The 27,607-nt window shown below is 60.1% G+C and overlaps 1 protein-coding gene across 1 annotated transcript in view; it reads right to left on the bottom strand.

Annotated features, from left to right (window-relative positions):
- Positions 1–228: 228 nt before the first annotated feature.
- LOC311166163 (uncharacterized protein) overlaps positions 229–27,607 on the bottom strand; it is a gene marked incomplete at both ends in the record, with an annotated part of 50,534 nt that continues 23,155 nt past the window's right edge. Inside the window, 8 exon segments of the mRNA XM_084227632.1 lie at positions 229–338; positions 424–503; positions 594–615; positions 983–1,066; positions 2,070–2,256; positions 2,522–2,727; positions 2,968–3,055; positions 3,059–3,136. Of these exon segments, the coding sequence (XP_084083758.1) occupies positions 229–338; positions 424–503; positions 594–615; positions 983–1,066; positions 2,070–2,256; positions 2,522–2,727; positions 2,968–3,055; positions 3,059–3,136 (855 nt within the window).

Below are 27,607 nucleotides of genomic sequence, written 5' to 3'. Positions count from 1 at the left end.
TGTGGCTTTCCCTGGAAATCGTTCCTTGTGTGAAAAAATTGGACTCTGAACCTCGTTGCTGTTGCTGTTGGTTTTATTCCCTCTCATTGCTGTTTCAAGATATTGTTCTTCTCACAGCCCTTTGGGATCTTTGAGCTTAAAGAGGGAGGGGCAGTTTTTAGTGGCAGCACACAGAGGAGTGGGTGCCCATGGGTGGGGACCCCCAGTGCCCCCCAGTTCCCCCCAGTGTCACAGCACATTCCCGTAGATATCACCGGGTTCCTGTGGTTGCCCCTGGGGTCCCCGCAGCTCCGCGTAGGTCACCTGGGGATCCTGGAGGGTGGTGGCATGGGGGGACACTGCGAGAGACATGGGCTGTTGGATCTGGGTGGGGTGACACTTGTGGATGACGTGTCCCTCTGTGTGTGTCCCCCCCGTACTCACCCCCTGCCCTCTTAGTGACCACGACATGGGTGTACAGCACCTCCCCCTCCTCTGGTGGGGCTAGGGAATCCAGGGGGGCCCTGAGGAAATAAAGGGGATGTGGGGGAGGGATTTGGAGATCTTGATGGTTGGGGTAAAAGGGAAGAGTGTGGTTTGAGGCCCCCACTCACCTTTCCTGGTGCTTCCTAAATGCTGCTGAGGAAAGAGTGGAGGGGTGACTGCAGGGTCCCAGGACCCTGACCCCTCCCAGGGTTCCTGAACCCCCATGGGACCCTCAGTTACTCAAAGGACCCCCAAGCATCCCTGAAGTCCCATAGAGTTCAGGAACCTTCCCGTTGCCTCTGATCAACTCAGCCTCAAGATCCCAAAGCCCACCAGGGACAGAGACCCCCCTGGAATAACTCCCAACATCCCTGCAGGACCCTCCAATACCTCCCCAAAGGCTACCGGACCCACAGCCAAGGTCACAATTCTGGGGCTGTGGGAGCCACCCAATCGCTCCTCAACTCTGGGGGCCTCTAGAGGTCCCTGGGACCCACATCCCCCCTTTGTCACCCACCCTGGCGGTGCCACCGGTGCCAGGCCACAATGACACCCACGAGCAGGAGCAGGAACAAAAGGGCCCCACCGACCCCTGCGGCCACTGCAAGAAACAGAGGGGGACACATCAGGGTCACCCATCACCCCAGGGGTCCTACACTCCCTGGTGACCCTGTGTGACTCCACCTGTGTCCCTGTGTGTCCCTGTGTCCCGCTGTGTCACCTCCAGAGCCAGCTCAGGGCTGAGTGCCCGGAACACACGGTGCCCGTCCTGTCCCAGCTGGTTGGTGGCCACGCACTGGTAGGTGCTCAAATGTCCCACATCAATGTCCCCGAGCTCCAGGAGGGGACCCCGGGACACCTCCTGCCTGTTGTGCTGCCAGGTGAAGGTGACAGGGGCTGAGCCCACCTGCACCAAGCGGCGCAGGATCACGATGTCACCTGCGTGCACCGGGTGTGACAGGGGACCGGGGGTGATGGTGGCATTGGCCACGGGCACTGCGGGGACACAGACGAGGCTGAGGGCACAAAGAGGGGCTGGCAGCTGGTGTGAGGAGATCTGGATGGGGGGATGAGTGTGATGGGATATGGGGTCACACCACAGAGGGGTGAGGGGACAAGGGGAGTCGTGGGGGGACCTAAGAAAGGTGTCTGGGGGTCATGAGAGATCTCCAACCAGGGGACCTGATGAGTCTCTGGGGGCTCCCCGGGCCATCCCTGCACTCACTGTGCACTGTGACGTGGAGCTCTGCACTGCTCTTATGTACGGCCCCGTCCTTGGAGCGCACCAGGCATCTGTGGTACCCTGAGTGGGAGACCTCCACGGCGGGCACCAGCAGCTTCGGGGACCCCTGCGGGTCCCCCACCACCTGCCCGTCTCGGTAGAACACGTGCAGGAGGGGGGCTGGGGGCCGCAGGGGGCTGGGGGTGCTGAGGCAGCTGAGATTCATGGGGGACCCCTCAGTGGGCTCGGTGGGACCCTCCAGCACCGGCACCGAGAAGAGCTCTGGGAAGGAGAGGGGAGGTGAGGACTGTGACTCTGAGTGTGCTGGGAAGGGGCTTTGGGGGTGTCAGGAGATTGGAGTTCCAGCCGTAGGGGTTCTCACCGTGCACTGTCACTGTCACTGGCGCCGACTGTGCCCATAGTGACACTGCAGAGCCCACCCGGCCCTCGCAGCTGTAGTGGCCGCTGTGGTGCAGCTGCAAGGGGAACAGGGACAGCTCGGTCCATCTGAGGGACCTCCCCACCTCCTGGTCCCCATGGTAGAATCGCACCTCGGTGAGCGGGTTGTTCTGTCAGCGCTGGCAGCACAGTGTCACCGTGTCCCCCTCCAGCAGCTCCTGCACCGACACCTGCAACTCTAACCGGGCTGCGGGACATGGGGATCGTGTCACACTGGGGGTCCCGTTTCCATGTGGATCCCCCCACTGGGTCACCCCCTAATCACCAGGGATTCCCAATTCTAACACGGGCTCCCCCATACTGGGATGCTCTGGGGTGCTCACTGTGCACTGTCACCATCACCGGTGCTGACTCCTCCTGTACCCAGGACCTTACCCAGCGCTTGCAGCGGTAGCTGCCACTGTGGTTCAGCTGCAGAGGGGACAGGGACAGCTCGGTCCCACCGCGGCCCCCCCCCAATTCCTTCCCATTTTGGTGGAAGGACACCAAGGTGACCATTCGGTGCAACCAGCCCCGGCAGCGCAGTGTCACTGTGTCCACCTCCAGCAGCACCCGTGCCGGCACCTGCAGCACCAGCCAGTCTGGGGGACAGAGGGATCCTGTCACACCCGATGGCACCAGGACCCCCCATTGGGTCACACTCAGTGCAACAGGGTTCCCCAGGTCAAATGCCGGGGTCCCCCATCACTGGGATGCTCTGGGATGTCCCAAGAGCAGGGGACAGGCTCTGGTCACACAGGAGGTGACCCATGGAGGGGAGCCCAGCCTGAGCCCTCGGGGTCCCCGCAGGTGCCAGGCTGGGACACCCAAACCCCCCTCACCATTAAAGACTCTCACGGGGGGGCTGAGCCCGGTTCCAGGTCTGTCACACTCGTAGGTGCCACTCTCAGTGACAGTGAGGTTGTGAGGTCACTTCTGCACCCAACGCCACCCGTCCTTGTACCAGGTGGTGGCACCGGCGGTCCCCGAGCCCTGGCAGGTCAGTGTCACTCGGTCCCACAGTACCGGCAGCCTCTAGAAGGGCTGCACAAGGAGCTGGGTGGTTTGGGCACCTGCGGGCGACAGGGGACACCCGCCTGCCAGGGCCAGAGCAGGGCTGGGGAAAGCGGGGTGGGGCCATGGCATCCCCCGAGGACTCACCAGTGAGGCCGAGGGTCTGGGCTGGAAGGGAGAAGGGACAGGGCTGGGTGGGGGTGGCACCTGCGGGGACAGCAGCGGGGGGGCACGGGGTGTGGGGGCTGTCTCGAAATTGCCCTCATGGGGATAGCAGTTCTTAAGAGAAAGTCTTTCTGGGTGGTCCCCAAACGATTTGGTGAGGCAAGGGGACATGTCTGTGTCACAGCCGCCCATGCGCCCCATCCCTATGACACAGACACCTTGGGAACAGGGACACTGAGGCCACCCTGGGCTGAGGCAGAGCATGGGGACACTGTGGACACCCCGGGCACGACGACACCACAGACACAGCCCATGCTGGCCCAGGTCACCCCCACCAGCTCATGGAGCCATCCCCATGATCCCATCCCCATGGCTACATCTTTTACCGTTCTTGTCCCCTTCTGTCCCTGCATCCCAGGTCCCTTGTCCCTATCCCCAGAGCTACCTGAGCCCAAAGGTGCCAGTCCCCACATTCCTGTCCCCACTGCCCCATCCCCAAATTCCTGCCCCATGTTCCTGTCCCCAAGGCCACCCTACATCCCCAGTCACACCGAGGTCCACTCTGGGTAACAGGGACTGGCACTGCTGGCATTAGGGACCTCAGGGGACCCCGCAGTCCCCCTGTGCCCCTGTCCCCTCCCCATCCCCAGGGTGTCAGGCCCGTACCCAGAGCACTCACCCCACAGGAGCAGTGCCACCTTCCCAGCCATCCCAGTGTCCCCAGCCATGTGGACTGGCTGTCACTGGCTGCTGTGGCCACCGCTCCCCTGGCTGGCGGCTCTTCGGATGAAGGGGAAGGAAGCGAGGCCACATCTGTCCTCATGTGTAGGTGGCCCTTGATGGGGGCAGTGTGGCCACAAGCTGGGGACAGGCTGGGGACATGATGGGATGATCTGGGGACATGGTGGGGGATTTTGTTGCCTAGAGTGGGTGCTCAGGGGATGTGCGGAACCAAGGATGGGCGTCCAGAAGAATTGTGGGTCATGGGGAATTGGGGTCTCCATGCCTGGGGGGATTCAGGGATGGGGGTGCTGTGGGAAGATGGTCCCCAGGGATTTGGTGTCATGACATGTGGGTGCCTGTGTTGGGGGTGCAGGGGGAAAAAGGGGACCCTCGGGAATCGGGGTTCTGGGGGAAGAAGCAGCCGATGGGATGGGATCAAGGCAATGGTGGTGCTGGGCAATGGCAGCCCTGGGATGGGGGTCCCCAGGGAGGAGACACCAAGGCCATGGGGGTGCCATGGTTGGGGTGCCAGGGGAATGGGGGTGCCAGTGGTGGGGAGTGGCTGAGTGGGCATGGGGATTGCAGCTCCTTCCTGGGGTGCTTCAGATTTTGGGGTGACCTAGGGCCCAGCACACTTTGTTTGGGGCGCTCGTTTGCTGTGCAGGCATCACATGGGGGTCCTGGATGGCTCTGCTTCTGTGCCCTCCCCTGCCCCCCTTAAAGTTTTCCTCTCTTCATTTCTCTTTGTTTCTTATTTTCCTCACTTTCCTGCCATGTCCCCTCTCCCTCTTTTCCTGCAGCAATTGCGGGGAGCACCTGAGCAGGGAAGGGGTTGGGGGGACTCAGGGGTAGGGGAGAATGAGGTGTGGGGGTGCAGGGAAGGGTGTGGAGGCTGTGGGGGATGGAGGTGTTGGGCTGTGCCCCCTCAACACTTTCACTTTCCTTTTCCTGGACAAGAAGGAAGAGGCCATTTGTGCTGAGAGTCAGATGGGAATAGGGGGAACTTTTGTCCTGGTGGGCACATCCCAGGGGGGTTCTCTCCTGGGAGGATCCTGTCCCCGGGGTGGCACATCCTGGGGATTCCTGTCAATGCAAGGGTGGGACCCAGCCATAGCCCAGCCCCACTGCACAGGGATGGCCATTGCCCAGCCCTGCTCTGGCCAACCCCAGGTGGCAGCCAGCACCTCAGGGTCCCCCCTGCCCCCTTGCCTTTGATTCTGGCAGCTTTAGAGCTGCTGCAGAGGTGAGAATTCTGTGGGCGGAAAAAGGCCTGCCTGTGGTTTGCTCAGCTCTGCAAGAAGCACAAACCCCAAAGGGAGCCCAAGCAGTGGCTCTGGGAGGGCCTTTGATGGTTTTCAGAGCAGGGCTGGCTGGAGACCCCCACTGCAGGGGCAGCTGTGAGGGAACCAGTGTGGAAATGCAGGAATTGATCATTTTGTCCCTTTGCCCAAGGGACTGAGAGAGCCCCAGAGCTACTGCAAATCCCACACTTATCTCCTCAACAGCCTGACCTGGACCCTTCTCCTCCTCCCTGCCTTGCTGTGGATGGACATTGGCCGGATGCGCCTCACTCACCACAGCCACTCTCTCAGTGCCCTCCACACCTGGATGGGGAGAGAAAATTGAGCAAAGGGTTCCTGGGTTGAGACACGGACCAGGAGAGATCCCTCATCAAATCCTGTCACGGGTAAAACTGCCTCGAATTTAGAGATATGAATTGAATTTATTGCTGGCAAAATCAGAGCAGGGGAAGGAGAAGTCAAATAAACCCTTCAATACACCTTCACACTGTTATGAATGACTACGCAGCCTTTGGCTTTCACTATTGGGTTTTGCAAATTATTTTGGTATAATACAGTTTGTAATCATTTCTCAACTGCTTTTGATATACTACAATTTGTCAGCCTTTTTACCCTAATACCTGTGTAGAATATATATTTCAGTGTGATAAATATATTATAGTTTAGGCTCTCCCAAAATATCAAGATACAGGCAATGTGCTGTGTATTACAACATTAACTGTTGCAGAAATATCTAATGCCTTTATTTGTGTAACTAAGGGACAATGGTGAAAATAACTCAGATAATTGTGTGAAGTAGCTAATGTTGATTTAATGTACTGGTGGAGTATCTCACCTGTATGAGAAGAACACATTGAAATGTAGCAAGTAAATAAACAGCAAAAGAAATACTGAAAAGTGGGATTTGCCACTGACCCTTTGGTTATCAAGAGCTGTCAAACCACAGAACAGGGCGCAGCTTGTGAGCACATAAAATATATAAATTTATTCTGCAGGATGGTGTGCACTTTATGAAAATGAATCAAGGGTCAAATACAGTAAAGGAATTCCCAGAATATTTAGACAGGAAAGAATGTTTGAATATGCATAACCCTCCTGAGTGTGTATTTAACCAATACAATGAAAAGATGTGTAGGAAGAATTGTAGTTAACTGTGTGCCTCTGGCAGCTGCCAAGCACCCAACCCGCTGTTTACTGACCCTTTTATTTGTTATTAAACATTTAAAAATTTTCAAGAGTGAGCCTTGTTTGTCACAGAGTTTGACCAAAAAACTGAATTTTGGGTACAATAAGAGGGAAAAACCTCATGTGAACCCCCAGCACTGGGAGGGGAAATGAGGAGCCCCGTGGGGTGCTGGAAGAGGAAGAAGAGACCCATGACGGGTATCGATGTCCCCCAGTGCCCCCAGTGTCCCCAGTGTCACAGCACGTCATCGTAGTCACGGGGGTCCCGCTGTCCCTCGTAGGGTCCTGACAGTTCCACATTGGTCACCTGTGGATCCTGAGATGGGGCAGGCAGGGGGACACCTGTGGGAGCCCTGAGAGTGACACTGGTTATGGGGACCTGGGTGGGGGGTGACACCCGTGGGTGAGGTGTCCCTGTCCCCCCCAAATTCTCCCACTGCCCACTCCGTGCCCATGATGTGTGGATCCAGCATGGCCCCCTCATCCAGGGGGGTCGTGGGGGGATGGGGGAGGTCTAGCTGGTACCTGGGGAAGAGGAAAGGGGAGTCCCAGCCCGAGCCCACCACTCACCTGTCCTGGGGCTTCCTGGTGGCTGCAAGGAAAAGGAGAGGGGGTGAGCGAGGGGACTCTGGGACCCCTGAACCTTCCTGGGGCCTCGGCATCTCTAATCACCCACGGAACCACAAATCCCCACTTCAGCCCTGATTCTCGCCAGAATCCTGATCTCTGCCCCCACTCTGGGGGCTCCCCCTCACTCCAGGACCCCCATCCCCCGCCATGGTCACCCACCACGGAGGTGCCACCAGTAACAGCCCCCGATGACAGCCAGGAGCAGGAGCAGGAACAGGAGGGTCCTGCTGACATTCACAGCCACTGCTGGGGACAGAGGGGACACACTGAGGTCACCCTGAACCCTGGGGGCCCTGAACACCCTGGTGACCCCGCGTGTCCCCACCTGTGATCCAGGGTGTGCCAGGTATCACCTCCAGTGCCAGCTCAGGGCTGAGTGCCCGGAACACGTGGCGCCCGTCCTGTCCCAGCTGGTTGGTGGCCACGCACTGGTAGGTGCCCAAATGTCACACATCGATGGTCCCAAGCTCCAGGAGGGGACGCCGGGCTACCTCCTGCCCGTTGTGCAGCCAGGTGAAGGTGACAGGGGCTGAGCCCACCTGCACCGAGCAGTGCAGGGTCACGTTGTCACCTGTGTGCACCTGGTGTGACAGGGGACCGGGGGTGATGGTGGCATTGGCCACGGGCACTGCAGGGACACAGACAGGGCTGGCACTAGGCGAGGTGGGATGGGGGTGCCGTGGGTGGGGTCATCCCCAGCCCGAGGGTCCCGCTCACCCAGCACGGTGACATTCAGGGGGTCACTCTCAGCCACGCTGTCCCTGTTGCTGACCCGGCACTGGTACTTGCCGCTGTCCTTGTCCCCAACGTGGCGTAGCTCCAGGTGGGGGCTGGTGCCCAGCAGTGCCCCCAAGCCCTCCCGGTGCCAGGAGAAGGACAGGGGACCTGTCCCCGCGGCCACCACGCAGATCAGCACCAGGCTGTCCCCGAGTGCCACCTGTCCCCCAGGGGGCTGCACTGACAGGGACACCCCCGAGAGTGGGACCCCTGCAGGGGGATACAGGAGGGATTGGGGACCCACGAGGGGCAGGGGGACTCTGGAGGAGAAAGAGAACGATTGGAGATGAGTGGAGAAGATTCTAACGAGTAGGAGGGGACCCTGGGAGTCATGGTGACACCTGGGGACAAAGGCAGGACCCCGTGGCAAGTGGGAGAGATCCAGGCAGGGATGGAGAACCAGACTGAGGAGACTCAGGGAAGGATTTGGGGTTTAGAGATGGGCCCTGGGAAGGAAGGGAGACCAGAGGGTGGAGCAGGGACCTTGGAAGGGTTTGGGAATCCAGAGAGGGCTGGGGAGGATAAAGAGAGGGATGAGGGATGTGCAGGGGGAACTGGGCAGTCATGGGGGAAACCAAGAGGGACTTGGGCAATTCTGGGTGAGCCAGGGAGGAGTAAAGGGAGGGATGAAGGATTCAGGCAGTGGTGGAGAAAGCCTTGGAGTATGTTGGGCATCCCTGTCCCCATCCCTGCACTCACTGTGCACTGTCACTGTCACCTGCTTCGACTTGCTCCACTTCGACACCACATCGCTCACAGAGCCCCCACAGCAGTAGTTGCCACTGAGGCTCAGCTGCACAGGCAACAGGGGCAGCTCGGTCCCATCATAGCTCCACTTCAGATTAGTCTCTTCTTGGCAGAAGGACATGTCTGTGAGCCGTTTGTTCTGCCAGCTCCGGCAGCGCAGTGTCACCGTGTCCCCCTCCAGCAGTGCCCGTGCTGGCACCTGCAGCACCACCAGGTCTGGGGGACAGAAGGGTCCTGTCACACCAGGGGCGTCAGGAGGGTCATGATGGCGCCAGGAGACACCAGGGGCCACCCATTGTGAGTGAGAAATCTCCTGGCAGTGGAATGCTCTTGGATGTCCCCAGAGCAGGGGACAGGCTCTGGTCACACCAGGAGGTGACCCATGGAGTGGAGCCCACCCTGAGCCCTTGGGATGCGGGCAGGTGCCAGGCTGGGGACATGAAAACCTGCCTCACCATTTGAGACTGTCAATGGGGGGCTGCACCCCGTGTCGGGTCTGTCACACTCGTAGGTGCCACTCTTGGTGACAGTGAGGTGATTGCTTCTCTGTTGCCACCAGTGCCAGCCATCCTTGTACCAGATGGTGGCACCGGCGGTCCCCGAGCCCTGGCAGGTCAGTGTCACCCGGTCCCACAGCACCGCTGGCCTCCAGGGGGCCTGCACGAGGAGCTGGGTGGTCTGGGCACCTGTGGGTGACAGGGGACACCTGTCAGGACAGGAGCAGGGCTGGGGACAGGAGGGTGGGGACATGGCATTCCCTGAGGACTCACCAGTGAGGCCGCGGGTCTGGGCTGGAAGGGAGAAGGGACAGGGCTGGGTGGGGGTGGCACTGCAGGGACAGCAGCAGGGGGGCACGGGGTGTCGGGATTGTCCCTTACTGTCTCTGTGGGGGCACTGGTGTGGCACAGATGTCTCATGGACAAGGACACAGCAGCCCTCCTCAGGCATGGGGACACTCTGCTGGCACAGGTCACCCCTGCCAGCCCCACAGCAACAGCCCCGTGGCCCAGTGCCCATGATCCCATTCTGTTGGCACCTTTCCCCATGGCCCATCAACACAGGGCCTGTCCCCTTGTCCCTGTCCCTGCATCCCTGTGTCCCTGTCCACACAGCTGCCCCAGCCCCAAGGTTCCTTCTGCCACATCCTTGTCCCCATATTTCCATCCCCCTGTTCCTGTCCCCACATCCCAGTTCCCACATTCCTGTCCTCCTGTTCCTGTCCCCATGGCCACCACACAACTCTGGTCACACTGGGCTCCATGCCCTGCTGGCCATGGGGAGCTCAGGGGACCCCGCAGCCCCCCTGTGCCCCCTCTCCATCCCCATCCCCCGGGTGTCAGGCCTGTACCCTGGGCACTCACCCCACAGGAGCAGCGCCACCTTCCCGGCCATCCTGGTGTCCCCAGCCATGTGGACTGGCTGTCACTGGCTGCAGGGGGTGGCTGTCCCCTCGCTGGTGGCTCTTTGGCCAAAGGGGAAGGAAGCGAGGTCAGGTCTCGCCCGTCGTGCGTAGCTGGCACTTGGTGGGGGCAGGGTGGCCACAGGCTGTGGGCTGGGTGGGGACAGGATGGGGACAAGGCTGGGTGGGACACGGTGTGATACGGGTTCCCAGGAGTGGGGGCCTCAGGGGTTTGGGGAGCCAGGGATGGGTGTCCAGGGGAATTGGGGGTCCCAGGGATGGGGTCTCGAGGAATGGGGGTGCTGAGGAGGGGGAGTCACCAGCAATGGGGCCATGGGAATGGGGGTTCCCAGGGCTGGGGGGACTGAGGGTTGGGAGTCCCAGGGGAACGTGGGATCCAGGGATTCAGGGTCACGGGATGTGGTCATCCTGATAAGGTTGGGGTGTAGGGGGTATGGGTGTTCCTGGGAGAACCAAGTTTCTGGGGAAAGGAGGATTGCAGGGGCTGGAATGAACAGGAGAGGGTTCCTTGGGAATGGGGTGCTGGGCCATGGAGATCCTTGGGAATGTCAGTACTGGGTTAGGGGTTACAGAGCGAGGGTGACATCAGGAATGGGGTTCCCATGTTTTGGTTCCCAGGGAAATGAGAGTGCCAGGGATGGGCAGGGGCTGTTTGAGACCGGGGGTCTCAGCTCTATCCCACAGTGCCTCAGATTTTGGGGAGACCCAGAGCCCAGCACAGCCCCCATCCGCTGCCGGTGACCTTGGGGTCACCCCAGACAGATTCCAAGAGTCTCCGGGTCTGTGTCCCCACAGGCCATGTGACTTTTCCCACTCTTTTTTTCCATTTCCATCATTTCATCCCTCAATTTCACAACCCCCCCAGTTTGTGCCTTGATGATCCTGGAGAGCGCCTGAGCAGGGAAGGGGTTGGGGGAAGCCCAGGGTGGGGGAAGCAGGGGTGAGGGGTCTGCAGGGAGGGCTGGGGAGGCTGTGGGCGATGGGGATGTCCACTTTCCCACTTAAACACTTTCAATTTCCCCCTCCTGGAGAAGAAGGAAGAGGCCGTTTGACACCTTGGTCACACGAGGGGGGCAGGTTCTGTCCTGGGCGGGCACATCTGGGGGGCTCCTGTCCTGGGGGGATGCTGTCCCAGGGGTGACACATGCTGGACAAGGGGGTCCTGTCCTGGGCCATGGCAGCTCCAGGGGGGTCCAGACTTCTCCATCCTTGCTCATTCCCTGCAGGATCTGAGCTGGCAAGAGCAGCAGGGGAATGGAGCCCCGGGCAGGAAGGAGCTCCCAAACTCCTGCTCCTTGAAGCCAGCGGCCACCCAAGGGTGGGGCCCAGGCATGGCCCAGCCCCACTGCACAGGGATGGCCATTGCCCAGTCCTGCTCTGGCCAGCCCCAGGTGGCAGCCAGCACCGCAGCGTCCCCCCTGCCCCCTTGCCTTTGATTCTGGCAGCTTTAGAGCTGCTGCAGAGGTGAGAATTCTGTGGGGGGAAAAGGCCCTGCCTGTGGTTTGCTCAGCTCTGCAAGAAGCACAAACCGCAAAGGGAGCCCAAGCAGTGGCTCTGTGAGGGCTTTTGATGGTTTTCAGAGCTGGGCTGGCTGGAAACTGCCCCTGCAGGGGCAGCTGTGAGGGATCCAGTGCAGAAATACAAGAATTGATCATTTGTTCCTCTTGGTAAGGGTTTGAGAGAACCAGAAACTGCTGCAAATCCCACAACAATCAGCTCAACAACATGACCTGGACCCTTCTTCTTGAACAAAACCTGCAGCCTTTGGAACCTTCCAGAAAGAATGTTTTGGCTCAGAATGGGCCTATCATATAAGAGAGAAAAGTGTGGAAATATTGAGCAGTGGCTCTGCCCAGCAGCCATGGTGGGGCTGTGGGCAGTGACCCTGTCTGGATTCCAGGTGTCCCCAGAACTGCTCCATCCCTGCCCTCCTCACCTGAGTGAAAGGCTGAGGGTTTGCAGGAATTGTGATGTAAAGCCACCAGAGGTGCTGCTGTGGACCCGAGACCTGCCTGGGCTCAGGCGCTGCCTTCCTTCCATCTGGGATCATGGAGAGCGGTCGTGGGTGTTGCTCAGGGTGTGTGCCTGGCCCTGGGACACTGCTACGCTGCCAGTGGGCACTGGGATCCAACCTGCTGCCCTGGCGGCTCCTGCCCGCTGCCGGTGGTGGTGCCGGGAGCGATTGGTGCCCGTGAGTTTGCAAAAGGAGCGATTTCCCCTCCTGCGTCCTGCCCGAGGCCGCCATGGCCCCTGAGGGGATGGAGCTGGACCGGGGCGCCCCCTGCTGGCCGGGAGTGCTCCCTGCAGCGCCCCCTGCTGGCCGGGAGTGCTCCCTGCAGCGCCCCCTGCTGGCCGGGAGGGCTCCCTGCAGCGCCCCCTGCTGGCCGGGAGTGCTCCCTGCAGCGCCCCCTGCTGGCCGCGGTTATCACTGCCACAAAAACAGCGCTGAGCAGGAGGGAAAGTTCTGGCTTTGTGTTGTTTGTTCTGTTCTGGTTTATAAATTTGCAAGTAAAGATCTGTTATTCCTTTTCCTACACATTGGCCTGGAAGTCCCGTCATTTTTAAATTTAAAAAAAGTTTTAGAAATATGTCTTCTTTCCATTCCAGGAATTTTCCCACTTTCCTTGGCAGATATCTCTGATTTAAATGAGTTGCCAAATCCTGGGTTCCAGCATGGATGGGAAAGACATCCCAAGAGGAGACAGGGTCAGCAACTTGGCCACCTCATGCTCTTCCTTTTTAGCCAGTTTGGCCACCAAGGGCTCTCTCCCCAGGTGGCACTTCTGGTCACGTGGCCACTCAGGAACTGGCTTTGGCAGACTGTCACACTGTCCCCAGTGTGCCATGGCTGACAGACTGACGGACAGACGGGGCCCTGTCTCACCAAATGCAAGGCCTGACCCACCCCTGCATACACACAGCTCTTCCAAAATGTCTCCAGACATCAAACTTTTCCTGTCTCTGACACCCCACCCTGTGCTATGGCCTGATCCCCACTGCCCTGGGAAAGGGGGAGGCTCTGGAACCCCCACAGGGCCTTTGTGACATGCTGGTGTGGGGAACAGGGCAGAGGGGGGGTTTGGGACAGGGAACAAGCGAATCCAGAGCCTCCTGAAGGCCACTTTGGCCATCAGAGCAAGGAAGGTCAGGTGGAGGAAACGAGCTAGGGGAAATGTCTGGGGGTTGCTCCTTGTTGTGCCTTTCCCTGGAAATCGTTCCTTGTGTGACAATTTGGACTCAACCTTGTTGCTGTTGCTGTTGCTTTTATTCTCGCTTGTTGCTCTTTCAGGAAATTGTTCTTCTCTCACCCCTTTGGGATCTTTGTGCCCAAAGAGGGAGGGGCAGTTTTTTGTAGCAGCACACACAAGTGGGTGCCCATGGTGGGGACCCCCAGTGCCCCCCAGTTCCCGCCAATGTCACAGCACATTTCCGTAGATGTCACCGGGTTCCCGCGGTCGCCCCTGGGGTCCCCGCAGCTCCGCGTAGGTCACCTGGGGATCCTGGAGGGTGGTGGCACGGGGGGACACTGCGAGAGACACGGCCTGTGGGATCTGGGTGGGGTGACACACGTGGGTGACATGTCCCTCTGTTTGTGTCCCCCCCGTACTCACCCCCGGCCCTCTTGGTTTTCATGACACGGGCGTACAGCACCTCCCCCTCCTCTGGTGGGGCTGGGGTATCCGGGGGGGCCCTGAGGGAATAAATGGGATGTGGGGAGAGAACGGGAGGTCTTGGGGGTTGGGGTAAAACGAGGGGATTGTGGTTTGAGCCCCCCACTGACCTTTCCTGGTGCTTCACAGCAGCTGCAGAGGAAAGAGGGGAGGGGTGACTGTGGGGTCCCAGGGCCCTGACCCCTCTCAGGATTCCTGAACTCCCACAGAACCCTCCATTTCCCACAAGACCCCCAAGCATCCCTGAAACCCCCCAGAATTCAGGAACCTCCCCAGTGCCTCGACCAACTCAGTCTGAAGAACCCAAAGCCCACCAGGGACAGAGACCCCCCAAACACCTCCAGAGCCCCTGAAACAACACCCAACATCACTGCAGGACCCTCCAGCACTTCCCCAACCCCTACAGGGTCAGAGTTCTGGGGGCCTCTACGGCTCCCTGGGACGCCTGTCCCCCCATTGTCACACACTCACACGGTGCCACCAGTGCCAGGCCACAATGACACCCACAAGCAAGAGCAGGAACAAAAGGGCCCCACCGACCCCTGCGACCACTGCAAGACAACAGAGGGGGACACATCAGGGTCACCCATCACCCCAGGGGTCCTACACTCCCTGGTGACCCTGTGTGACCCTACCTGTGACCCAGGGTGAGCCAGGTGTCACCTCCAGTGTCAGCTCAGGGCTGAGTGCCCAGGACACGCGGTGCCCGTCCTGTCCCAGCTGGTTGGTGGCCACGCACTGGTAGGTGCCCGAATGTCCCACATCGATGTCCCCGAGCTCCAGGAGGGGACCCCGGGCCACCTCCTGCCCATTGTGAGCCAGGTGAAGGTGACAGGGGCTGAGCCTACCTGCACCGAGCAGCGCAGGGTCACGTTGTCACCTGCACGCACCTGGTGTGACAGGGGACCAGGGGTGATGGTGGCATTGGCCACGGGCACTGCGGGGACACAGACGGGGATGACACAGGGCGAGGTGGGATGGGGGTGCCGTGGGTGGGGTCACCCCAGCCCGAGGGTCCCGCTCACCCAGCACGGTGACATTCAGGGGGTCACTCTCAGCCATGCTGTCCCCGTCGCTGACCCGGCACCGGTACTTGCTGCTGTCAAGGTCCCCGGTCTGGTGCAGCTCCAGGCGGGGGCCGGTGCCCAGCAGTGCCCCGGAGCCCTCCCGGTGCCAGGAGAAGGACAGGGGACCTGTCCCCTTGGCCACCGTGCAGCTCAGCACCAGGCTGTCCCCGAGTGCCACCTGTCCCCCAGGGGGCTGCGCTGACAGGGACACCCCCGAGGGTGGGACCCCTGCAGGGGGACACAGAATGGATTGGGGATCCAGGAAGGGCAGGGGGACACTGGAGGGGAAAGAGGAGGATTGGAGGGGAGCAGAGAGGATGCCAGTGAGCAGAAGGGGACCCTGGGAGGCATGGTGGGACCTGGGGACAATGCCAAGACCCCGTGGAAAGGGGCAGAGACCCAGGCAGGGATGGGGAACCACGAGGGAGGCTGAGGAGACTCAGGGAATGATTTGGGGTTTAGAGATGGGCCCAGGGAGGATGCAGGGACGGAAGGCAGACCAGAGGGTGGAGCAGGGACCTTGGAAGGGGTGGGGAATGCAGGGAGGGCTGGGGAAGACAAAGAGAGGGATGAGGGATGTGCAGGGGGAACTGGGCAGTGATGGGGGAAACCAAGAGGGACTTGGGCAATTCTGGGTGATCCCGGGAGGAGTAAAGGGAGGGATGAAGGATTCAGGCGGTGGTGGTGAAACCCTCGGACGATGTCGGGCTTTCCTGTCCCCATCCCTGCACTCACTGTGCACTGTCACTGTCACCCGCTTCGATTCTCTCCAGTGTGATGCCACCCACCCCTTGCAGTGGTAGCGGCCGCTGTGTTGCAGCCTCAGAGGGGACAGGGACAGCTCGGTCCCATCATGGGGCCCCTTCAGAGGCTTCTCCTCATGGTAGAAGCACACATCTGTGAGCTGTTTGTTGTCCCTGCTCCGGCAGCTCAGTGTCACCGTGTCCCCCTCCAGCAGTGCCCGTGCTGGCACCTGCAGCACCAGCCAGTCTGGGGGACAGAGGGGTCCTATCACAGCAGGGCCATCAGGAGGGCCATGATGGCACCAGGAGGCACCAGGGGCCACCCAATGTGAGAGAGAAGTCACCATGCACAGGGATGCTCTGGGATGTCCCCAGAGCAGGGGACCGGCTCTGGTCACACCTGGTCATGACCCATGGAGTGGAGCCCACCCAGAGCCCTTGGCATCCCTGCAGGTGCCAGGCTGGGGACATCCAAACCCCCCTCACCATTTAAGACTGTCACCGGGGGGCTGCGCCTGGTTCCAGGTCTGTCGCACTTGTAGGTGCCACTCTCGGTGACAGTGAAGTGATCGCTTCTCTGATGGCAACAGCGCCGCCCGTCCCTGTACCAGGTGGTGGCACCGGCTGTCCCTGAGCCCTGGCAGGTCAGTGTCACCTGGTCCCACAGCACCGCCGGCGTCCAGGGGGGCTGCACAAGGAGCTGGGTGGTCTGGGCACCTGCGGGTGACAGGGGACGCCAGCCTGTCAGGGCCAGAGCAGGGCTGGGGACAGCAGGGTGGGGCCATGGCATCCCCCGAGGACTCACCAGTGAGGCCGAGGGTCTGGGCTGGAAGGGAGAAAGGGACAGGGCTGGGTGGGGGTCGCACCGTGGGGACAGCACCAGACAGGGTACAGGGTGTGGTGGCTGTCCCCAATTGTCCCCATGGGGAGAGCAGTTCTTGTAGGAATATGCATGGGGGTGATTCCCAAAAGATTTGAAGAGCCATGGGGACATGTCTGTGTCACAGCCACCCGTGCACCACCTCCCTGTGGCACAAACACCGTGGGAACAGGGACACCGAGGCCACCCTGGGCTGAGGCAGAACATGGGGACACTGTGGACACCCCAGGCACGAGGACACCACGGACACAGCCCAGGCTGGCCCAGGTCACCCCCACCAGCTCATGCTGCCATCCCCATGATCCCATCCCCATGGCCACATCCTCACCATTCTTGTCCCCTTCTGTCCCTGCATCCCAGGTCCCTTGTCCCTGTCCTCAGAGCTACCTGAGTCCAAAGGTGCCAGTCCCCACATTCCTGTCCCCACAGCCCCATCCCCAAATTCCTGCTCCCTGTTCCTGTCCCTAAAGCCACTCCACATCCCCAGTCCCACCAAGGTCCACTGTGGGTAACAGGGACAGGCACTGCTGGCCTTGGGGACCTCAGGGGACCCCAAAGCCCCTTTTGCCCTCTCCCCTCCCCATCCCCAGGGTGTCAGGCCCATGCCCAGAGCACTCACCCCACAGGAGCAGCGCCACCTTCCCGGCCATCCCGGTGTCCCCAGCCATGCGTACTGGCTGTCACTGGCTGCTGTGGCCACCGCTCCCCTGGCTGGCGGCTCTTCGGATGGAGGGGAAGGAAGCGAGGTCACGCCTTGTCCCCATGTGTGGGTGGCCCTTGATGGGGGCAGTGTGGCCACAAGCTGGGGACAGCATGGGGACAAGGCTCGGTGGGACAAGGTGGGATGTGTGGTTCAAAGGTGGGGGGGGGTTCAGTGAGTTTGGGGAGCCCGGGATGGGTGTTCAGGGAAATGGGGGGTCCCAGGGATTGGGTCCATGGAAAATGGGGTTCTGAAGAAGGGGAGTCTTTGGGAATCGCGGGGCCCATGGGAATGGGGGTGCCCAGCGTTTGCTTGTGGCTAACACAGAGTGTGGAATCTCCCTGAGTGTCCAACAGCTCCATGGGATTGTTCCCTGCCTGCTGGGTGGCAACCCAGCCCTAATAAAACTTTTTCTTGGGTCACGTTTAGGAACTCTTCCCATTTTTCTCATTCCCACCCTGAAATTTGATTGACTTCCCATGGAGGAAGGGGAGAAGCTCTGTCCATCCTTGGGACAGTGCACAGGAATCTGTGGAAATATCCTTGTGCTCCTCAGGGTCTGCTTCCCTGGTAAATCCAACCCAGCCTGCCCTGAATTCCCCTGCCTGGGCACTCCCTGCTCCTGCTGTGACACCCCTGTTCCCCAGCCCGACGTGTGCTCAATATTTCCACACTTTTCCCTCTCTTCTGCTGTGCACATCCTGAGACCAAACATTCTTTCTTGGAGGTTCCAGAAGGCTGCAGGTTTTGTTCAAGAAGGAGGGTCCAGGTCAGGTTGTGGAGCAGATTGCTGTTGTATTTGCAGGAGTTTTGTGGTTTTCTGAGTCCCTTGGGCAAAGGGACAAAATGATCAATTCCTGCATTTCCACACTGGTTCCCTCACAGCTGCCCCTGCAGGGGTGGTTTCCAGCCAGCCCTTCTCTGAAAACCATCAAAGGCCCTCCCAGAGCCACTGCTTGGGCTCCCTTTGGGGTTTGTGCTTCTTGCAGGGCTGAGCAAACCACATGCAGGCCTTTTCCCCCCACAGAATTCTCACCTCTGCAGCAGCTCTAAAGCTGCCAGAATCAAAGGCAAGGGGGCAGGGGGGACCCTGAGGTGCTGGCTGCCACCTGGGGCTGGCCAGAGCAGGGCTGGGCAATGGCCATCCCTGTGCAGTGGGGCTGGGCCATGCCTGGGCCCCACCTTTGGGTGGCTGATGGCTTCAAGGAGCAGGAGTTTGGGAGCGCCTTCCTGCCCGGGGCTCCATTCCCCTGCTGCTCTTGCAAGCTCAGATCCTGCAGGGAACGAGAAAGAATGGAGAAGTCTGGTCCCCCCTGGAGCTGCCATGGCCCAGGACAGGACCCCCTTGTCCAGCATGTGTCACCCCTGGGACAGCATCCCCCCAGGACAGGAGCCCCCCAGATGTGCCCGCCCAGGACAGAACCTGCCCCCCTCGTGTGACCAAGGTGTCAAACGGCCTCTTCCTTCTTCTATAGGAAAGAGAAAGTGAAAGTGTTGGGGAGGGAAAGTGGACATCCCCATCGCCCACAGCCTCCCCAGCCCTCCCTGCAGACCCCTCAGCCCTGCTTCCCCCACCCTGGGCTTCCCCAACCCCTTCCCTGCTCCGGTGCCCCCCAGGATCATCAAAGCACGAACTGGGGGGTTGTGAAATTGAGGGGTGAAATGATGGAAATGTAAAAGAAGAGAGGGAAAAGACACTGGGGGTGTGGGGACACAGACCCAGAGACCCTCAGAATCTGTCTGGGGTGACCCCAAGGCCACCGGCACTTTATGGGGCCTGTGCTGGGCTCTGGGTCTCCCCAAAATATGAGGCACCCAGGGAAGGAGCTGATACCCACAGGCTCACCCAGCCCCTGCCCATCCCTGCCACACTCATTTCCCTGGGAACCAAAACATGGGACCCCCATTCCTGATGTCACCCTCGCTCTGTAACCCCCATCCCAGTATTGAAATTCCCCAGGATCTCCATGGCCCAGCACGCCATTCCCAAGGAACCCTCTCCTGTTCATTCCATCCCCTGCAATCCTCCTTTCCGCAGAACCTTGGTTCTCCCAGGAACACCCATACCCCCTGCATCTCATCATTAGCAGGAGGACCACATCCCGTGACCCCAAATCCTTGGAGTCCACATTCCCCTGCGACTCCCAACCCTCAGTCCCCCTCAGCCCTTGGGAACCCCATTCCCATGGCCCCATCTCTGGTGATTCCCCCTCCTTAGCACCCCCATTCCCAGGGACCCCATCATTGGGACCCCCCATTCCCCTTGACACCCATCCCTGGCTCCCCAAACCCCTGAGGCCCCCACTCCTGGGTGCCCGTATGACACCGTGTCCCACCCAGCCTTGTCCCCATCCTGTCCCCACCCAGCCCACAGCCTGTGGCCACCCTGCCCCCACCAAGTGCCAGCTACGCAAGATGGGCGAGACCTGACCTCGCTTCCTTCCCCTTTGGCCAAAGAGCCACCAACGAGGGGACAGCCACCCCCTGCAGCCAGTGACAGCCAGTCCACATGGCTGGGGACACCGGGATGCCTGGGAAGGTGGCGCTGCTCCTGTGGGGTGAGTGCCCTGTGCACGGGCCTGACAGCCCGGGAATGTGGAGGGGGCACAGGGGGGCTGCGGGGTCCCCTGAGCTCCCCATGGCCAGCAGGGCATGGAGCCCAGTGTGACCAGAGTTGTGTGGTGGCCATGGGGACAGGAACAGGGGCACAGGAATGTGGGAACTGGGATGTGGGGACAAGGACTGGGGGATGGAATGTGGGGACAAGGATGTGGCAGAAGGAACCTTGGGGCAGGGCCAGCTGTGTGGACAGGGACAGGGACACAGGGATGCAGGGACAGGGACAAGGGGACAGGCCCTATGTTGATGGGGCATGAGGACAGGTGCCAACAGAATGGGATCATGGGTACAGGGCCATGGGGATGTGGCTGTGAGGCTGTCAGGGATGACCTGTGCCAGCAGAGTGTCCCCATGCTTGAGGACGGGTTGGCTGCTGTGTCCCTGTCCTCGAGACATCTGTGCCACACCAGTGCCCCCACAGAGACAGTTAGGGAAAATCCCGACACCCCATGTCCCCGTGCTGCTGTCCCTGTAGTGCCACCCCCACCCAGCCCTGTCCCTTCTCCCTTCCAGCCCAGACCCTCGGCCTTGCTGGTGAGTCCTCGGGGGATGCCATGGCCCCACCCTGCTGTCCCCAGCCCCACGCTGGCCCTGGCAGGCTGGTGTTCCCTGTCACCCGCAGGTGCCCAGACCACCCAGCTCCTCGTGGAGCCCCCCTGGATGCCGCCGGTGCTGTGGGACCGTGTGACACTGACCTGCCAGGGCTCGGGGATTGCCAGTGCCATCATCTGGTACAAGGACAGGCAGATCTGGGGGCAGAAGGGACCTGACCACTTCACTGTCACCGAGAGTGGCACCTACACGTGTTACAGACCTGACACTGGGCTCAGCCCCTCCGTGAGAGCCTTAAATGGTGAGGGGATTTTGGGTGTTCCCAGCCTGGCACCTGCCCGGATCCCAAGGGCTCTGGGTGGGCTCCACTCCATGGGTCATGACCAGGTGTGACCAGAGCCTGTCCCCTGCTCTGGGGACATCCAAGAGCATTCCACTGCCAGGAGATTTCTCTCTCACAATGGGTGGCCCCTGGTGTCTCCTGGCGCCATCATGACCCTCCTGACGCCCCTGGTGTGACAGGACCCTTCTGTCCCCCAGACCCACTGGTGCTGCAGGTGCCAGCACGGGCACTGCTGGAGGGGGACACGGTGATACTGCGCTGCCGGGGCAGAGATAACAAACGGCTCACGGACGTGTACTTCTACCATGAAGAGAAGCAGCTGAGTGGGCCCCATGGTGGGACCGAGCTCTCCATGTCCCCCCTGAAGCTGAGCCACAGTGGCAAATACAGCTGCAAGGGCTGGATGGCGTCACATTGGAGTGAGTCGAAGCCGGTGACAGTGACAGTGCACAGTGAGTGCAGGGATGGAGACAGGGAAGCCCAACATCCCCCAAGGCTTTCCCCACCATTGCCTGAATCCTTCATCCCTCCCTTTACTCCTCCCTGGCTCACCCAGATATGCCCACGTCCCTCTTGATTTCCCCCATGACTGCCCAGTTCCCCCTGCAGATCCCTCATCCCTCTCTTTGTCCTCCCAGGCCCTCCCTGGATTCCCCACCCCTTCCAAGGTCCCTGCTCCACCCTCTGGTCTGCCTTCCATCCCTGGGTCCTCCCTGGGCCCATCTCTAAACCCCAAATCATTCCCTGAGTCTCCTCAGCCTCTCGTCTGGCTCTCCATCCCTGCCTGGGTCTCTCCCCCTTTCCACGGGGTCTTGGCATTGTCCCCAGGTCCCACCATGCCTCCCAGGGTCCCCTCCTGCTCACTGGGATACTCTCTGCTCCCCTCCAGTCCCTCCCTTTCCACTTCCATGTCCATCTGCCCCTTCCTGTGTCCCCAATCCCACCTGGGTCCCCAATTTCTCCTATGTCCCCCTACAGGGGTCCCACTCTCAGGGGTGTCCCTGTCAGTGCAGCCCCCCGGGGGACAGGTGGCACTCAGAGACAGCCTGGTGCTGAGCTGCACGGTCGCCACGGGGACAGGTCCTCTGTCCTTCTCCTGGCACCGGGAGGGCTCGGGGGAACTGCTGGGCACCAGCCCCCGCCTGGAGCTGCACCACGTTGGGGACAATGACAGCGGCCAGTACCAGTGCCGGGTCAGCGACGGGGACAGCGTGGCTGAGAGTGACCCCCTGAATGTCACCGTGCTGGGTGAGCGGGACCCTCAGGCTGGGGGTGACCCCACCCATGGCACCCCCATCCCACCTCGCCCTGTGTCATCCCCGTCTGTGTCCCTACAGTGCCCGTGGCCAATGCCACCATCACCCCCGGTCCCCTGTCACACCCGCTGCGTGCAGGTGACAACGTGACCCTGCGCTGCTCGGTGCAGGTGGGCTCAGCCCCTGTCAGCTTCACCTGGCTGCACAATGGGCAGGAGGTGGCCCGGGGTCCCCTCCTGGAGCTCAGGGACATCGATGTGGGACATTGGGGCACCTACCAGTGCATGGCCACCAACCAGCTGGGACAGGACGGGCTCCGCGTGTTCCGGGCACTCAGCCCTGAGCTGGCCCTGGAGGTGATGCTGCAGGGGCACTGCAACAAAGGTGGGGTCACACGAGGTCACCAGGGAGTTCAGGACTCCTGGGGTGATGGCTAGCCCTGATGTGTCCCCCTCTGTGTCTTGCAGTGGCCACAGGGGTCGGTGTGGCCCTTTTGTTCCTGCTCGCACTCCTGGCTGTCTTTGTTGCCTGGCACTGGTGGCACCGCCTGGGTGGGTGACAATGGGGGGATGGGCGTCTTGAAGAGGGGTGGGAAGGCCCCCAGAGAAGGGGGGCCATAGGGCAGCACCCACAGCCCTTGGCTTGGAGGGGCTGAGCCCCCAGTGACCATGGCTCAGAGCCCAGGCTAGGGTTTGGGGGTTGTGCAGGGATGTTGGGGGTTCTATCAGGGGTCCCCCTCCCTGCCAGGCTCAGAGTTCTTGGGGCTCAGGGTGTTGGTGTGAGTAGGGTGGGTCAGGGATATGGAGGAGGGGGCACCAGGGATACTGGGGAGGGCATCAGGGATATGGGGGGGGGTTGGGCGGGGCTGTGGAGATTTGTGTGTCTGGTGGTGGTTCAGAATTCCCAAGGGTGGATGGGGGCCCCTGGATCTCCAAAGTCACCCCTCCAGTTTTCCTTTGCAGATGCCAGGAAGCACCAGGAAAGGTGAGTGCAGGTTCCAGCCATGATCCACCTTTCACCCAATGCCCCAGGACCTCCCATCCCCGTCCACGCACCCCCTCATTCCCACAGGGCCCCCCCAGACCCCCTGGCACCCCCGGTGGAGTATCCTCAGGCGACGTACATGGAGCTGCAAAGGCAACCGTGGGAACCCAGTGACATCTATGAGAGCCTACACCCAAAGTTGTGATGCTCTGGGAAGCGGGAGGCACTGGGTGACACTGGTGGTGCTCCCTCCATGGCTCCTTTGGTCGCTCATCCTTCCAAGGGAGGTGGTCATGGGTCAGGGGGCAGCTACACAGGGCACCCTGTGCTCCTCATTTCGTCTCCCAGTACCCCTAAGGGTTCCCCCTTCCCTTCCCTTGCACCTGCAGGGGCTCCCCAGCCCCATCCAAGTGCCCAAGAACCCTCAGTGACTGCCCCATTCTCTCCCCACACTGCTGGCAGGACACCCAGGGCTTCCCCATTCCCCCTCCCACTACCCCTGTCCCATCCCGCTGTAAAAGGGGGAGTCGGGGAGGATTCTTCCTGAAAGGTTTCTCGGATTAAAACGAAGGACAAATGGGGCAATGTTATATCTCAGAAATGTTTATTGACAAAGTAGGGTAAGTGTTTGTACCGAAGGGGGAGAGAAGGGAGTAGAAAGGGAACAGGATAGAGAGAGAAGCAGAGGACAGGGGCAGAGTTACCACAAGAAGCCCGGGCGCTCTGTGGGCATCAGCTCAGCAGATGGAATGTGTGTGCTGCGAGCCAGGGCGAGCCCACATGGCTTTTCTGCTTGGCTGTGTGTGATCTCCAAGGACGGCACCTTCGTGTCTCTGGCACCGGTGAGCAATGGCTGTGGGCCAGTGCTGCGGCACTGGTGGCTCTGGGCTGGCTGCTGCGGGCTGGTGCTGTGGCACTGGTGGCTCTGGGCTGGCTGCTGCGGGCTGGTGCTGTGGCACTGGTGGCTCTGGGCTGGCTGCTACGCGCCGCTGCTATGGCACTGATGGCTCTGGGCTGGCTGCCATGGGCTGGTGCTGCGGTGGGCAGGTGCAGCACGCTCGGTGCTGTGGGCAGCACGGGAAACGCAGCATAGGAAGGGGGTGGGTGCAGGCAGCATCGGCTGTCGGTGAAGCAATGAAGGAGTCCAGGATGAGCAGGAATGAGCTGCCCTATGGAAGCAGGGAAGCAGGGAGGAACGGGTGTGGACAGGGAAGAAGAACCACCAGGAGGAAAAGGAGAGGGCGGGGAGCATCGGTGATATTTTGTCCGACTTCCAGGAGGAATGATGCATCTACCGCCATTTTTTCAGAAGGCTAATTAATTACTTTATTGTACTATATTAGTCTATATTATATTTCATTACACCTAAACTGAATCTGCCAAGCACTCCACTGAACACAATCTCATGACTGTCACCGACAGTCCCGACACAAACACACCTGGATTCAATTGGTCAGGGAATCAAAACATTCACACCAGAATCCAATCATCAATTCCCTTCAGTTAAACAATCGTACACAAGGCATTCCACTTGAGAACGACACAGCAGCAGTAAATGAGATAAGAACTGTTTGGATCATTTTTTGCTTCTCTCACTGCTTCTCCCAGGTCCAGAGAATGTGAATCCCACAGGGAAGGAGGGCCAAGCTGACCCTCCGAGTGAGCCCATGATCCCTCCAAGGAACTCAAAGTCAAGTGCTCCTCTTGGGTCACAGTTAGCTGCTTTTATTTGTAAAGGCTCCTCCCACAGCCCGATTTTCATGGGCGTTTTTTCACACACATTTTTCTCGGGCATCTGTCCCACCAGCCAGCGGGGCTCACTCACAGCCCCATCATGGAAGCTTTCTCTCCCCTGATCATCTGTTTCATGAAGCCTGACCGGGGACAGGGTTCCCAGCACATGTACAACCCACAGAGTCATTTTTCACCTCATGTGTAGCATATGTTGAGACACAAATCCAAATCAGGTTTGTTCCTCTGAACCCCCATGTGCTTAGTGCCTCTGCAATCCCCCTCCCAGTGCTCCCAGTAAGGTGGCTTACTGTTCCCCATCCCATTTCCAAGGGGGCACAGGACCCGGTTCCCTGCTCCTGGGACAAAAATGCAGCTCTTTGGTTAAACTGGCAGAAATGGTGTTTCTTTGTTGAGCTCTGTCAAGGAAGCTGAACAAGGTGGGAGCCTCCCTTGGAATGGAAAATACGACCCTAACCCTTCTCTCTGAACTATTATAACTTTGAAATTACAGGGCTTTTAGGCAAAGATGTAGGAACAGGAATAACAGTTCTTTACTGGTGTGCATTGTGAGAAACAAGTTAATGGAAGTTGACTTTCGCTGGATATTATATGAATTGATATTACATTAATGATTCTATTGTTGATTAAACATTGTGATGTTAGTGTTGGGACAGTGATATGTATTGTGGCATGGCTGATGTTGTTGGGGTGGCCACCCAAGGGTGGGGCCCAGCCATGGCCCAGCCCCACTGCACAGGGATGGCCATTGCCCAGCCCTGCTCTGCCCAGCCCCAGGTGGCAGCCAGCACCTCAGGGTCCCCCCTGCCCCCTTGCCTTTGATTCTGGCAGCTTTAGAGCTGCTGCAGAGGTGAGAATTCTGTGGGGTAAAAGGCCTGCCTGTGGTTTGCTCAGCCCTGCAAGAAGCACAAACCCCAAAGGGAGCCCAGGCAGTGGCTCTGGGAGGGCCTTTGATGGTTTTCAGTGCAGGGCTGGCTGGAAACCACCCCTGCAGGGGCAGCTGTGAAGGAACCAATCCAGAAATGCAGGAATTGATCATTTTGTCCCTTTGCCCAGGGGACTGAGAAAACCACAAAACTCCTGCAAAGACAGCAACAATCTGCTCAACAACCGACCTGACCTGGACCCTCCTTCTTTAAAAAAATCTGCAGCCCTTTGGAATCTCCAAGAAAGAATGTTTGGTCTCAGGATGTGCACAGAAGAAGAGAGGGAAAAGTGTGGAAATATTGAGCACACGTGGGGCTGGGGAACAGGGGTGTCACAGCAGGAGCAGGGAGTGTCCAGGCAGGGGAATTCAGGGCAGGCTGGGTTGGATTTACCAGGGAAGCGGACCCTGAGGAGCACAACGACATTTCCACAGATTCCTGTGCACTGTCCCAAGGATGGACAGAGCTTCTCCTCTTTTTCCATGGGAAGTCAATCAAGATTCACGTTGGGAATGAGAAAAATGGGAAGAGTTCCTAAACGTGACCCAAGAAAAGGCTTCCTTAGGGCTGGGTTGGTGCCCAGCAGGCAGGGAACAATCCCATGGAGATGTTGGACACTCAGGGAGATTCCACACTCTGTGTTAGCCACAAACAAACTCTGGGCACCCCCATTCCCATGGGCTCCCACTCTCTGTGACTCCCGTTCTTCAGGACCCCCATTTCCCATGGACCCAATCCCTGGGACCCCCCATTTCCCTGGACACCCATCCCGGGCTCCCCAAACTCACTGAACCCCCCCCACCTTTGAACCACACCTCCCACCTTGTCCCACCGAGCCTTGTCCCCATGCTGTCCCCTGTTTATGGCCACCCTGCCCCCATCAAGGGCCACCCACACATGGGGACAAGACCTGACCTCGCTTCCTTCCCCTTCATCCGAAGAGCCGCCAGCCAGGGGAGCGGTGGCCACAGCAGCCAGTGACAGCCAGTCCACATGGCTGGGGAAAGTGGGATGGCCGGGAAGGTGGCGCTGCTCCTGTGGGGTGAGTGCCCTGGGCACGGGCCTGACACCCTAGGGATGGGGAGGGGAGGGAGCACAGGGGGGCTGTGGGGTGCCCTAAGGTCCCCAAGGCCAGCAGTGCCAGTCCCTGTTACCCACAGTGGACCCTGGTGGGACTGGGGATGTGGGGTGGCTTTGGGGACAGGAACAGGGGGCAGGAATTTGGGGATGGGGCAGCGGGGACAGGAATGTGGGGACTGGCACCTTTGGGCTCACGTAGCTCTGGGGATAGGGACAAGGGACCTGGGATGCAGGGACAGAAGGGGACAAGAACGGTGAGGATGTGGCCATGGGGATGGGATCATGGGGATGGCAGCATGAGCTGGTGGGGGTGACCTGGGCCAGCCTGGGCTGTGTCCGTGGTGTCCTCGTGCCTGGGGTGTCCACAGTGTCCCCATGTTCTGCCTCAGCCCAGGGTGGCCTCGGTGTCCCTGTTCCCACGGTGTCTGTGCCACAGGGATGTGCTGCACAGGTGGCTGTGACACTGACCTGTCCCCTGAAGTCTCCAAATCTTTTAGGGACCACCCCCCCCACAGTTTCCCACAAGAACTACTGTTCCCATGGGGACAATTAGGGACAGTCCCCACACCCCTTGCCCCAGGTGCCACTGTCCCTGCAGTGCCACCCTCACCCAGCCCTGTCCCTTCCCTTTTCCAGCCCAGACCCTTGGCCTCGCTGATGAGTTCTCGGGGGATGCCATGGCCCCACCCTGCTGTCCCCAGCCCTGCTCTGGCCCTGGCAGAATGGTGTCCCCTGTCACCCGCAGGTGCCCAGACCACCCAGCGCCTCATTCAGACGTCCTGGAGACCGGCGATGCTGCGGGACCGTGTGACACTGACCTGCCAGGGCTCAGGGACCGCCGGTGCCACCACCTGGTACAGGGACGGGCGGCACTGGTGGCATCAGGGACCCAACCACGTCACTGTCACCGAGAGTGGCACCTACGAGTGTGACAGACCTGACACTGG

The sequence above is a fragment of the Fringilla coelebs genome, assembly GCF_963513975.1.
Source record: "Fringilla coelebs genome assembly, contig: SCAFFOLD_64, whole genome shotgun sequence".
NCBI lineage: Eukaryota > Metazoa > Chordata > Aves > Passeriformes > Fringillidae > Fringilla > Fringilla coelebs.
The sequence above is the reverse complement of the archived record's forward strand: the minus strand, read 5'-3'. Positions and strand labels throughout refer to the sequence as shown.